This window comes from Mauremys mutica, chromosome 18 (genome assembly GCF_020497125.1).
Source record: "Mauremys mutica isolate MM-2020 ecotype Southern chromosome 18, ASM2049712v1, whole genome shotgun sequence".
In the NCBI taxonomy this organism is placed as follows: domain Eukaryota; kingdom Metazoa; phylum Chordata; order Testudines; family Geoemydidae; genus Mauremys; species Mauremys mutica.
This window is the reverse complement of record NC_059089.1, coordinates 23827831-23841181: the sequence shown is the minus strand read 5'-3', so window position 1 is coordinate 23841181 and position 13351 is coordinate 23827831. Positions and strand designations below refer to the sequence as shown.

General features: G+C 36.0%; 1 protein-coding gene across 1 annotated transcript in view; it reads right to left on the bottom strand.

Annotated features, from left to right (window-relative positions):
• CAMSAP1 (calmodulin regulated spectrin associated protein 1) overlaps positions 1-13351 on the bottom strand; it is a 51582-nt gene that overhangs the window by 14072 nt on the left and 24159 nt on the right. The window contains exons 8-13 of the mRNA XM_044992938.1: positions 9266-9407; positions 7411-7550; positions 7228-7324; positions 3928-4105; positions 1445-1536; positions 311-395 (exon numbers count right to left, since the gene is read on the bottom strand). Of these exons, the coding sequence (XP_044848873.1) occupies positions 311-395; positions 1445-1536; positions 3928-4105; positions 7228-7324; positions 7411-7550; positions 9266-9407 (734 nt within the window). The remainder of the gene's footprint in view (positions 1-310; positions 396-1444; positions 1537-3927; positions 4106-7227; positions 7325-7410; positions 7551-9265; positions 9408-13351) is intronic.

Sequence of the window (13351 nt, the reverse complement as noted above, 5' to 3'; positions counted from 1 at the left end):
GCCTATATCAAGAGTGACTAGTGATACCAGGTGGCAATTTGAGATGCCTTGACCTTGAGAGGCTGGGCAGTGTTTGCCACTTTCTGAAAAAGAATCACATCCCTTTAAGGCATCTCAGATTGTCATCCAAAGATCAAGGCACCCAAATCACCTCTAAACATGTACACCAATGTGTTTAAATAAAGTTAAATATCCTACATATGCCTGGCTCCAAACAATTCAGACTACAGACTATTGCTGTCAATTTGCCATATAATCTAACCCCCCGCTTCTGAACAAAGGAAGTTCTTACATCAAACTGAGCAATTACCTGGGTTTTTTCTCTGGCCATGCAAGAACTGAACCTCGTGGCTGCCCATCAACTCGTGTCAAAGAATTAGAACGATGTCGATGACCTATAATATTTTTTAAATGTTTACTGAAAGCTTTGGAAATGGTGTTTTTATATTATCATTTAAAAATATTAAATACAATAAACTACATCACCAAGAGATGGCAACATAAAACAGGTAAACCTTAGTATACTAAAGCAGGAAAAAAGAAATAAAGGCAAATTCAATATTTAAAATAGATATGAAAAGTAAAAGCTAACCTGCAACAAATGTATGTATGTATGTATGTGATGACTGCAGACAATATAGGTATAAAAAAATCTTTAATATCAAAGATTATTAAACAAGTAATTTAGCATTTGCTTTAATTATAAATGCTAAACTTGAATATGATCCTTTCATAAAGCCAATTTTTAAAATCTGAACACAGACATGCAAAACACATTGGAACTTTGAGTAGACTTGTTTTTGATGACTATCTTATTTCCTAACCCTTTTGTCAAAAGTTCTCCACACCTCTGATAAGTTGCTGCTTTCTTTTTGTGCCAAGAAACTCAAATTGTTTGTGTTCATTTCTTGTACATTTAATTCAGGAGCACACTCACTTTTGAAACAAATGATATTGATAATACTTTGCACTCTTACAATATCTTTCCTGAAGACATCTTAAAAATCCCTTTAATATCAAGAAATGTATATGGTCAATATTAAATTCTGAAGCAATCTTTAACCACAATAGATACATAAGTGACTGCATAGTGATTGACTGTAGCTTAATTCAATTTTAGATTGTTCACTTATGAACCACATATAGTAACAAATGCAACTCATCTCCCCACCTTTCCCCCGAATTTGCTTACAAGTGAGTAGTTTAAATCTTTAAAGTTCCTCTGATTTAGAATGTTTAAAGTTAAATCCACAGCCAAAAATGGAGATTTCTGCATTACCTAAATAATCAATATCATCATGTTTGAGAACTCACTCAGAATGTAATAATGCTTACATTGACATCATATTTGTAAGAATGCTATATTAGTTCCTCCAGGTAAACACTGCCCTTGGCTACTTGGCTCACCGTACATTGTCATACAGATTTGAGATGGAAGGCTTACCGGAGCTATCTTCCCCTTGCAATGATTTCTGTTGCTTCTGTCTCAAAGGCAGTAATGGATGGGATGGGCTAAAGGCAGGGCTTCCTTTGCCACTAAGGGAAAAAACAAAAACAACTTAATCACTATCATGAGAAATACTTTTCTACAGAGGTAGAAGAAAAGTGACATACTTGGAAAGTTACCTGATAGCCGATACCCTACCATTCTTGCCAAGCAAAAACGTATCACTAAATAAAAGAACTGGTGAAAGTTATTCTAAGCGAATATGGAAAATTAAAATCAATATTTCAGTTACAGTATTATACATTTCAGTCTACTACTGGAAATCAAATTGACATGTATTACTTATTCACATGCAGTGATCTTAATATGTAACTTGTTTAACAGTACACTGGAGACAAATACATGTATAACTAATAGAAAAAGAGGACTGAGGGAAGATTGAGTAATTTTATATTCTTAACACACCTCTTCAAAAGTAACCTAGAGTTAAGCTTTTAGTTTAATCTTATGATTAAATCTGAAAGAGAATAGAATATTAGAAAAGAAACCCAGGGAGTTTTAACCCAAATCAGTTGAGAGATTTTACATATCCAGAATAGGCTATTAAACTGAAGCAACCATCTGCAATATGATCTGTGCCCAAGTTAAATATATTGTCATGAATATGTGAAAATAATATACATGTAGTCACGAAAGCTACAGGGTTACAAGGCAAAACCAAAATGCCATGCTGTAACAGATTTCTGTGCTTGTTACGTCAAAAGACAAAATCAACTAACAGACTGGCTCCTAAAGTGCTACCATCCACAGCTCTGCTACCTCAACTTCTTAATGGATATTTCTCTCTAAAATAATAATAATAATAAATAAAAATAATGTGAACTTTTCATACAATTTAGTGGGTTCTAAGTTAACTAACAACTCAGGAGAAAGACCTGCTTGTCATTGTGGACAGTTCAATGAATCCCTTTGCTTTACATGCAGCGGTTGTAAAAAAAAAAAAAAAAAAAAAGTTAAAATATTAGGCTGCATAAGGATTACAATGGAAAGTAATACTGAAAATAATATGCCACTGGTATATCCCCACCTTTCATATTCCCTGGAGAGAGATATAGTAGTAATAAACAAGGTTCAGAGACAGTAATAAAATTTATTAGAAGCAAGAAAAGGAAGTGTCCATACAAAGAGAAAAGATGGGGACCATTTAGTTTAGGGGAAAACAAACAAGGGGGGGGTCATAACATATAAAATAAAGAGAAGATAAACTGGGTGAGCCTATTTACCCCCTTTCATAATATATGAAAAGAGAGATGTTGATGAATTTGAAAGGCTGCAACTTTAAAACTGAAAAGGAAAAGCTTACGCACCAATTGATCTGTGGGATTCATTGCCACAAGATATCATTGAGGCCAAAACCTTAATAGAATTCATAAAAGGATTGGACATTTATATGAATACTCAGAACATCCATGGCTGCATTAGAAAGGATTATTAAAAATAAAGGTTTGGAGGCATATAAACACCCTTGCTTCAGGGCACAGCCAACTTCTGAGGAGATTAGGAAGGAATGTCCCCTGTGGGCAGGTTATTGCAAACTGCCCAGTTCAGGGTTCTTGCACCTTTTTTTCTGGCAGCTTTTATGGTCATTGAGAGGCATGATAATGTGCTAAATGAATCAGTGGTCTGATCCACTAAGGCAATTTTTACACCCCTATTTGTGTCCTGATCAACATCATGTGAAGAGATGGTAGTCCTTGACTTGGTCTAGCTAATAGCTTCATAGGCTTTAGCATAGGTAAGTTCCTTCTCTCAGTCCACTCTCCTCCGTACTGAATAATGCTACTACCTCTCATAAGAGCAGTCCACCAGAAGGTGTATCTCCATTCTCTACAAAGAATAGGAATCATGAAGCTGGACCACCACTCGAAGAACAGGTAGGTATGCTACTATTTTTGAAGGGAAATGGCTTCTCTACCCCAGAATTGCCAATAACCATTAGAAGACTTCCAGTTCTTATCAGCATGGAAAGCAACATAAGAACTGAGATCTGTTTTTCCCTCAAACATTTCTCTTGCTTACTATTCTCTTTTTCTTCTGTCCATACAGTGGACTGATTTCAGTTTGGGTTTTTGTTTTGCTTGTTTCCTGTACAGTCATTCATAAGAAATTATTAGTAACACTGCCATTCCAGAATAGCTTTCATTTTTAAAAATTGCCTAACAGAGAATTAGTACAGTTTCTAATACAATGATACTGTGATCATGATTAGAGTTTTTCACTCATGCTATGAAGATCACATATACCACTGTCAAATACTTCCTTAATCTTGAGAATTGTGCACGTTTTAGAGACTGGGTGCAAAGACCTTAAACTCACATATATAACAAAACCAGACAGTTTAGCAGTAATAGAAATTCCTAGATTACCCAACTGGAAATAGAAGCAAGACGATGAATCTAGAGACAGAAAGACAGACTTACAGATAGTCAGATTCTTCAGGGTGCAGGTAATACCGGTTGCAAGCTTCTGGGGGTAGCTGAATTGAAGGCTGCAGGTCTGCTGGACTTGTACTAGCTGGACTCGCCATGAAACTTCGTTTAGTTGCATTGGAAATAGGAACAGGTGGACGACTGCTCTTCTGCTGCAACACTGTTTTAGCTGCACATATTTGTATAAGTGTTAGCACTACTTCAAATTACAACAATATTAGAAAGTAGCACAAAAAATCATGTAGCCTCACTGCAGAAGCTCAGAATTAAAATATCGAGAACCTTTAAATTTCACTTTAGTTTTTGCAACATTTATGATTCAGAATAGTTAAAATACAGAATAAATCAAATTTATAACAGATATGAAAACTGACACTGATGAGGAATCATGAAACTCAGATTAGTTAGAGCAAACTGGAATAGTGGCTTTTTAATTAAAAATAACTGTTAGTGGATGAATTACCTAACCCACTGTACATGAGACACATGCAAAGTTGAACCCAGGTCTTCAGAGGCAATAGTACTATACACAGTTACCTACTTTATTTTCCTTTATGCTCTGAGTCGCAAAGAAGGTTACAAAATCTAAATTTTAGACTAATGCAACAAAGTTTGAGAATGAGAAAATTGGTATCAATTTCAACAGTTTCAGCAAAAAGATTATTCTATTAAGTTTTAAGCATATAAATAAAAAACTTCACCATAATTCTCATTTCCTTACACATTTTTCATCTTATTTTCACAGCAAGTTAGCTCAAGTGAGGCCTGCCACTCTGTGAAACATTCAAGCTACAGAGTGATCTGATTAGCAGCTGGAGAACTGTGCTAACTCAAACAGCCCAAACCTGCATCCCCACTGCATTACTAGCTTGACCATCACCTGCACTCGATCTTCAACCAATATTACCTGGTGCGCCAGTTTAAATCACTACTTAATTCAAGCTATAGATTTTTGTGTGGACGTGAGTTGGGTTGTGAGCAACACTTGATTATACCTGAAATTAATACTTCAGTGAAGACAAGCCCACATGAGTATTAATTTAAACAAGTTATGAGATTCAAAAGAAGCATTTTATAATGTGACGTGATTCTAATGCACTTCAGGTTACGGTACAACAAAATAAAAAACCAAGGTAGAGCTCCACTACTTCCTGCACCCGACCTTACTTACTGTATGTGGAAGTTACTTATGAAACTTTCTAAATTTAATTTTAAAACAGCACTTTTGAGAACAAGGTTTTGTGCTAAAAAGCTGTATTACAAAAGAAGAATCGTAGTGACATTCAATAACGATGGGACTCAAGTCAGCACTGTATCTAAGGCTGTCACTGATAGGAAGATGACTGAGAATTTTAAATTAAATACCTTTCATTTACATAGCCTATTTCATCCCAAAATGCTTTAAAAAACTCACATACATAAACCAGGGTGTCAAACTCATTGGGAGGAAAGGATTGAATTCCATGTTTTAATTACAATCCATGGGCTGGTATACGCCATGCTATGCACATGCTCTTCTCAAAGGGAGAATATGGCTTTTATGCAGAAAAAAAACTTAAGTTATTTGTTCAGTGCCCTACTGCCGCATTGACTAATTCAGAAACTATGAGGTTTTTTTAGGCCCACTGTTATTCCTACCTTTGTTTCCCTATTCTCTTTTGTGTTTCTTCCCCCCTGCCCTGTCTTTGAGTCTCCTCTGTTCTTTTCTCTGCCTATCCTTCCCTGCAGCAACTCCCAGTTCTCAATCCCCATAAACTGCAATCCCACCACCTCCTTCCCCATTCCCTCTGAAGAAGTTACCAAGAATGACATGGTTATGTTGGCAATTAAATGTCACCACTGGACTTTATAGCTGGCACTTCAATCAGATTACTAGAGTATGGGGAGTTCAATTCTGAGACACTGTTTCAGGCTGTCTTCAGATTCAGTTCGGTTACATTCTGTTCACATCTGGAATTCTCTCTGTAGCCAAGTACTAAGAACTTATTTTTGTTTTAAAATGAAAGCTGAGATTCTGCACAATCTCAATATGTCTTGTGGGCTGGATCTTGCCCAGAGGTCATGTTTTGACACTCCTCATATACAGTAATAATTCCACCTCTTTCTGAAATGTAGCCATTTCCAAGATGAAGAGTAGCACTTATTCAAGAGTATACATGAACACTGCACAACAGATTAAGAAACAGATGTGAATACTGTACCCAACAAACTCCAGGGGGAATGAAAGCACATTCCCTATCACTGTGAGCTATACCACATAGCAGTGGATTAAATAATACACCGAGCATGGTAGGCAAAGATGTGTTACATCAAGGTCTTCTGTTGGAACCGAATATAAAAAGACAATTGTTATTGCAGCACTTTAAAATAATTTTAAGTATTTTGAATTACTACACTTGTTTTTAAAGGGCTGAATCATCTGAACATTCAAACAAGATTTTAATAGATGTTTAATGGAAAAGACTCCAATGCTGCAGAAGAAATGACCTAAAGTAAACTCTCTGGCCTCATTTCTGCAGGCATAAGCAGATGGTGTAAATAGTCACAACTTACTCCATTGAAGTTAAAATTACATGACAGAGACCTAACAGATGAATTCTGAAGTTCAGATTAGTCTGGTAAAGAAGTAAGACGCTTCAGTTACAGAGGATCCATGACATGATGAATGAAAGAAATTCACCTTTGCCATTTGAAAAAAATCTCAAGAGGACAAAAATAAATCTTCAATTGCAATTTGCCAAACTGCATTAGGATTTTGTTGCACCATTTAAAATTTGAGGTTTTTACTACAATAACTCCCTCCAAAGTTTCAAAAGGAGTTAAGTAAGTCATTAGCACTTCTGCAACAAAAGCAAGCAAAAAACCCCCAAAGCTGGAGAAAGTTATATGTAAACTCATAATTATAAGTGGAAATGATCTAGTGATCAATTTATCTTCATTGTATCTGAGTTAATGGTGCTCCTATGAAGTTTTAATTATTAACAATGAGGAAAAATTGTAACATCCTTCTCCTTTCATAGACTGGAAGTTGCTAGAGAACTATTTAAAAGAATGTGAAACATGACAGCAGATGATACAATTACATATCTTTCAATCCACAGCTGGATCTCAAGGCAATTTTTTTTTTTTTTTAAACGTAAAAATTTTCAAGGAACTTCAAAGAACAAAATATTTTGGTGGCAATCAATGGAGAGAACATTACAGTAAAAAACAAGCAATTTCATTAATTTATATTTGTTTAAACAAATAAAATACAGAATTAATATTTACCAAAAAGTCAAAATATCTCACCATCTTTTATTTCTTGAATGTCCCTGGGCTGTACAAAGTCTGGCTTGACATTCTCAAACCACCAGAATAGTTCCGCAATGAAAACCATAACATTAGGCTTTAAAAAAATAAAAATAAAAAAAAAGTTTAGGCTAGTGGCTTACCTACAGTTTGCTTAAAAATGTGTTTTCCATTACGTCTTACCTTCAGAACTGAAGGAGCATATAGCATGTCCTCCAATGTAAGGTAAAAACATTTGTTTAGATACTCATTTGAGAATTCTCTCAGAAGCTGAATATTATAGAGGCTGTCTGCAATTGAGGTTACCTCCTTCAAACAGATATCTGGTGGGGAAAGAAAGAGTCAAGGATTACTGAAACTATCCTGGTGAACTGAATACTGGGTTCCCAGTCTATTTCATAGCTACTGTAAACAATACATGCAGGGGAAAAAAATGAACCCTCAGCTTCAGAGCAGGGATATAGGAGACTCCAATTCAGAAAACTGCTTGAACCCCTTGACAGGATACCTATGGACCAGTAGTGACATTTATCTACTAGGCAGATGGATTTTAAGCACCCTTGTAGCAGGGTTATGACTGCTACAATCAATTTTGGAGACAAATTTCCAGAATGAAAAGTTGAGGAATCCTTGGTGATGCATCTGAACTGGCCCTAAATTGAAATCAACCATCATAATGAAGAAAGTCACATATACATGAAAGGAGGAAGGAACAAACATAGGCATAACAAAATGGTTTTGTATTCAATTTGGAACACCCATCCAAACAAGGGCTTGTAAACCTCAGCGATAGGCATGGTAAAATAACATCAGCAGAACACACACAACCATGCCAACTGAATAAAAAGCTGTTCTGAAGCAGCAAACTTTATTGCAAAGAAAAAAACATTGCTTTCATTATAAAGCTACATAACTCCTGATATTGTACATTAAAGCAGTAGAACATTTAAAAAAGTATATATTTGAGTGTCAGATTAGTGCATCACCATCCACAGTCAGACTTTACAAATTGTTAGCTAAGTAACTGTGTATACTTTGACAATTATTAAACAAAATAGCTACATCACATCATCTTTACCTTATTTTTCTTTCCAGAACTTATTTAGAGTTTAAAGAAATGGAATATGTTCAACTGTCTGGCTTTTAAATCTTGTTTTTAAATATTTGGTATTTATATGCTGCTATCTATTAAGATATTACTCTTTACTTTGAACAAACTGATCAAAAAGGAATAAAATTGAGATAACTCCAGGAATTAGAGTTTTCAAATGGAAGAATCAATTGAACATATGGCATTTTAAGCCATTCTGCACATATGTAAATAACTCCACAAGGTGCAAGGTAATGGAGACTCATTCTGAGTGAAAATTTAATAAAGGAGAGCAGAAAATTTATTAAAAGAGTTAAACTTAAAATATGTATAATTCAATGAAGAAAATGAATCATACAGGAAAACAATACCTGGAAAATAAATCTCAGGGTAGATATGTAAGTTTATGATTTGTAATTCCGAAACATTCCAAAAAAATTTATATTGTAAGTATGATTAATATTTTTGCCATTCATACATAATTTGAAAACATTTAATTTGTATATGTGGAAAAATTTAAAGATAAATGGACAGTTGTATACTTATTCCTTTTCCTGAGACTAAGTTTGAAGCCAAATTACTAAAATAATTCCTTTTAACAAAAACACATTATCAGATGTTCCTAGATCTGTAAAACAAAATAAAGATGTACATCTGAATTTATTTGATATGGAACTACAGTAGTTATATTTTTCAGAATGCCTTTGGATGCAAAGTAATGAACCAAAAGGATGTTGTTTTAGAAACCCCAAATACTGATTTTATGAAAAATTTCTATTTGCCTAACTTGAAGTTAATTTTGGACAACAGATTAATTATTGGGTTACGCTATATTTTGTTTAACAAATACTACAATGCAGCACAAAAAATGACCAACTGTATATATTTTTATATGTTTCTAGTTGAATTTTTTTAATCAAAGTAATTTTTAAAAGTTTCCTCACATACCGTCTAGCTTCATTTGTTCTGGGCAATAATAGTGTATCACAGCTAGAAGAGCAGCACCATCACTGCCATCCTTCATCAGGTCTTCAAGTAATGGGAAATAAGGTAACTGCCTGCTTGAAAGATGGTCTCGTCGATAACGCACCTAAATAAAAATTATGTTTTACTGCATAATTACTGAAATACCTGATGGTGCATCTTTAGTTTTAATTTGTTTTCTCTACTGTGAATCATTTAGAATGTAGCCTCTTCCCTCAATGGAAGTCAAGTTTGAATACTATTATACTTACTTTTTAACATTTTTCCATAACATTTGGAAGCACTCACCAACACCAAATCTAACCTATGTATTTTTAGAAACTAAAAACAGATTAAGTCAAGGTGTGAGTGCAACAGATCAAATTCAAAAGACAAAGATGACTAAGTCAAACCCACTTAAAACTTGAAAAGCCAATACAAAACTTAATCATGGCCAGGGTGCCCCCTACTAATATCAACCCAGACTTCACAGGCAATGAGTTATTGGAGTCAAACTTCTCTTGAATTGATACTGAATACCAGAGGCGATTTCATCAACATACAGTTTTGTGCAGCAGAAAAACAAATTGGGGTGAGCTTTTCAAAAGTGCTCATGAATGACAGCAAAGTTAGAGGCCACAGAAGTCAATGGCAAACTCCCAAAGATTTCAGCATGAGCAAGTCAAGTCAATACTGAGCACTTCTGAAAACCCCACCCTAAAGATTTTGGGAAGTAGGAGCTGACTACTCAAAGTCATCTAACTACAGAAAGTAAAATCATTTGGAACTGCTGCTAGGCAATTTTCCAAACTAAAAATTATTTAGTGTTAATATTCTTAAGAAGTCACATGCTGGTTAGTAAGGTACCTCAGCGTTTAAGAGTGTGCTGTTTAAGTTCTAGCTAATTGATGGAATGACATCACGAGTACACACTATGAATCCTAGTAGGAATCCTTTTTAGAGTCAAAATATTTATTTATACATGAAGGGCCTAAAAAAAAAAAGTCTACATTTGAGAACTATTTTGACTACTATAATCTGGTCTACTATGCCACTATAGTCTACTCTAAATATATACATAAAATGCATTTATTTTTAAAAATCATTTTTTTCTGAATGATACTATACATTCTGCAAGACAGCTCAGGAAAGGTGTGTCATTCTACATCTATATATTTGAGGATGGCACCGGCTGAGAAAAATTCTGTTCAATGGAACAAAGGTCACTCAAATTAAAAAGTAAGAAATTAACTAGGTGACAGCATATTTCAAGTTATGTTATATAATACATAAAGTTTAGCTTTAAGTTTCCATTGCAAAAGATATGTAGCTCTTTCAGTCTTAAATAATATCTATAATGTATAAAGAGAGCAGTAAACAATACTTGCTACACTGTAGGTAAAGCCATCTTAATTTTTTTGGTAGAACGTTTGTTTTCTTTACCGGGTGCCGATTTATTTTTTCCCCAGCCTGGAGCTCTCCATACATATGTAATGTAATGTTAATCATACTGTACCACACGCGCATACTCCACTGGTTCCAGCATGCAGTGCGATAGGGCATGCATCAGATCAGGCTTACACAAAAAGAAATAGTAAGATATATGATGGTGATTAATCAGTCATGAAACAATTAAATCCATTATGCACTGGAAATGTGGTTGCTAAATCAAATAAAATGAGTACCTATACTAAGGTGATCTGGTTAGTTTAAAAAGTGTATTATTTACATGTTGTTCAGTAGAGTTAAGTAGTTTAAAGATGAACTTCAAAGATTTCTCTTTAAACCTAAGATTACTAAAATGAAAAAAACTTTTATATCCATTTTAAATATAATGCCAATTTTTTTTAAATTAAATTTGAGCCAGTCATTAGCAATTCTTAGCACTCCAAACTATAGACTCCATCATTTCCTTTACTGGAGTGAAATACATTACATCCACAATAAGAAAAGAGAGTCTGAACGATCCATTCCATTCAAAATCATTATTTTCAATCCATTATTCTCTTAAACCTGCGTCTTCTGTGCTGAAATGACTGTTTAATTTCAGTATAAAGTGGAGTATCCCTGTTATAAAATTAAAGCATTGAAAGTGACATAATGGAGGGCACACAGTCCAGGGTGGTCTACAGAGCACTGGACCGGGAGTCAAGGAGATTCTATTCCTCACTCTGCCAATGACTTGCTTTGAAACTTTGGACGAGTCACTTCCATTCTCTGTGCCTGTTTCCTCTCACACCTTTTGCGTGTCTTGACTATTTAAACTGCAAGTTCTTTGGGCAGGGATTGTTCCTTGCTATGTGTTTGTACAATGCCTTGCACAACAGGGCCCCAACCTCAGCTGGTGCCTTTAGGTATTAATAGAATATAAAGAGTTATTTTGACTTCTCTCTTGAAGCAGCACAGAGCATGGATCTCAGATAAGCACAGTTAAATTCAAACAAGCATTTGGATTGATATTAAGCATGAAATATTATATCCTAAAATGAAAATATTTATAAAATAATTTAAATGGGTTTTTTCAATCTATTTTTTGGTGACTGCAACATCATTATGGCAGAAAAAATGGAAGCCCCTAACTCTCCTATGAAATCCGCCTGTTTTATGAAGTCTGGTAGCACAAAGCAACACTAAAAGCAGCATGTCCAGCCACTGGAGAATTCCCAGTGTATGGGAATTCAGGGTTGCCACTGCTGCTCCCATGTCACCTATCCCTGCATCCAGCTGACCTTAAAGGCCATTCTAATTTGTCAGCAACTAGCCTGGCAGACCGAGGACTGGGAAGGGGCAAAGACAACCTACAGACGCCTTAGTGCATCCCTTTGGACCTGCATCAAACACTTCTGGTCAAGACCAGAGAATATAGCTCAGAAAATCTTCTGGACACATTATTTAGGTTCAGAGAAAGCTAAGGATCGTCTATAGACATGATCAGCACTAGGTTTTAAACATTTCATACTTTTTCCTGCTTTAGGATCTTTCAAATTAATTTACTTTTCAGGCCACTTCAAAACAAAGAGAGCAATTAGTGTGAAGTACCATTGTTTTAGTCTGGGTATGAAGCACTAGGTAAACACCTGACTCAGTGTCACTTGTGGTACAGACAGACAAGTCATGGGTGTGGGGTAAAAGGACAGGTTTGACCACCCTATGACATACTCCTTTATTTCAGATATTTAAATAATTTAATTTGGGCCTCATATTTGGCTCAAACAAATAAAAGGTGGGAATGGTGTGGGGGGGACTGAGCAAACCAGCAGTTCTTTGCAGAAACACAGGAATGGCTGAGGGATGAGCAACTGCATTTACTGTGCCCTCCCCTCCCCAATTTGGCACTCTTTCCAGTTTACAACCAAGATGATGGTTCCCATCCTCCCAAGATGATGAAAATGATGAACAACAAAGGAAATACTGCAAGAGACAGTGAAGGGATATCACAGCCAAGGAGGAACTGAGGAACAGGAGAACACCGAAAGTTTATATATAGGGCCCTACCAAATTTACAGTCCATTTTTGTCAATTTATGGTCACAGGATTTTAAAAACAAATCATAAATTTCATGATTTCAGCTATTTAAATCTGAAATGTCACGGTGTCGGGGTCCTGATCCAAAAAGCAGTTGTGTGTGTGGGAGGAACAGGGGACAACGGAAAGACCTTGTTTGAAGGTTATTGTGGAGAGGTGGTGGTACTGCTACCCTTACTTCTGTACTGCTGCTGGCGGTGGCACTGTCTTCAGAGTTGTGCAGCTGGAGAGCGGCGGCTGCTGGCCGAGAGCCCAACTCTGAAGTCAGCAATGCAGAAGTAAGGATGGCATATATGATATGATATTGCCACCCTTCTGCTGCCTGCAGAGCTGGGCCCTCAGTCAGCACCTGCTACTCTCTGGCCGCCCAGCTCTGAAGGCAGCAGCATAGAAGTAAGGATGGCATGGTATGGTATTGCCACCCTTACTTCTGTGCTGCTGCTGGCGGGGCAGTGCCCTCAGAGCTGGGTGCCCAGCCAACAGCCACTGCTCTCTGACCACCCAGCTCTGAAGGCAGTGCAAAAGTCAGGGTGGCAATACTCCGAC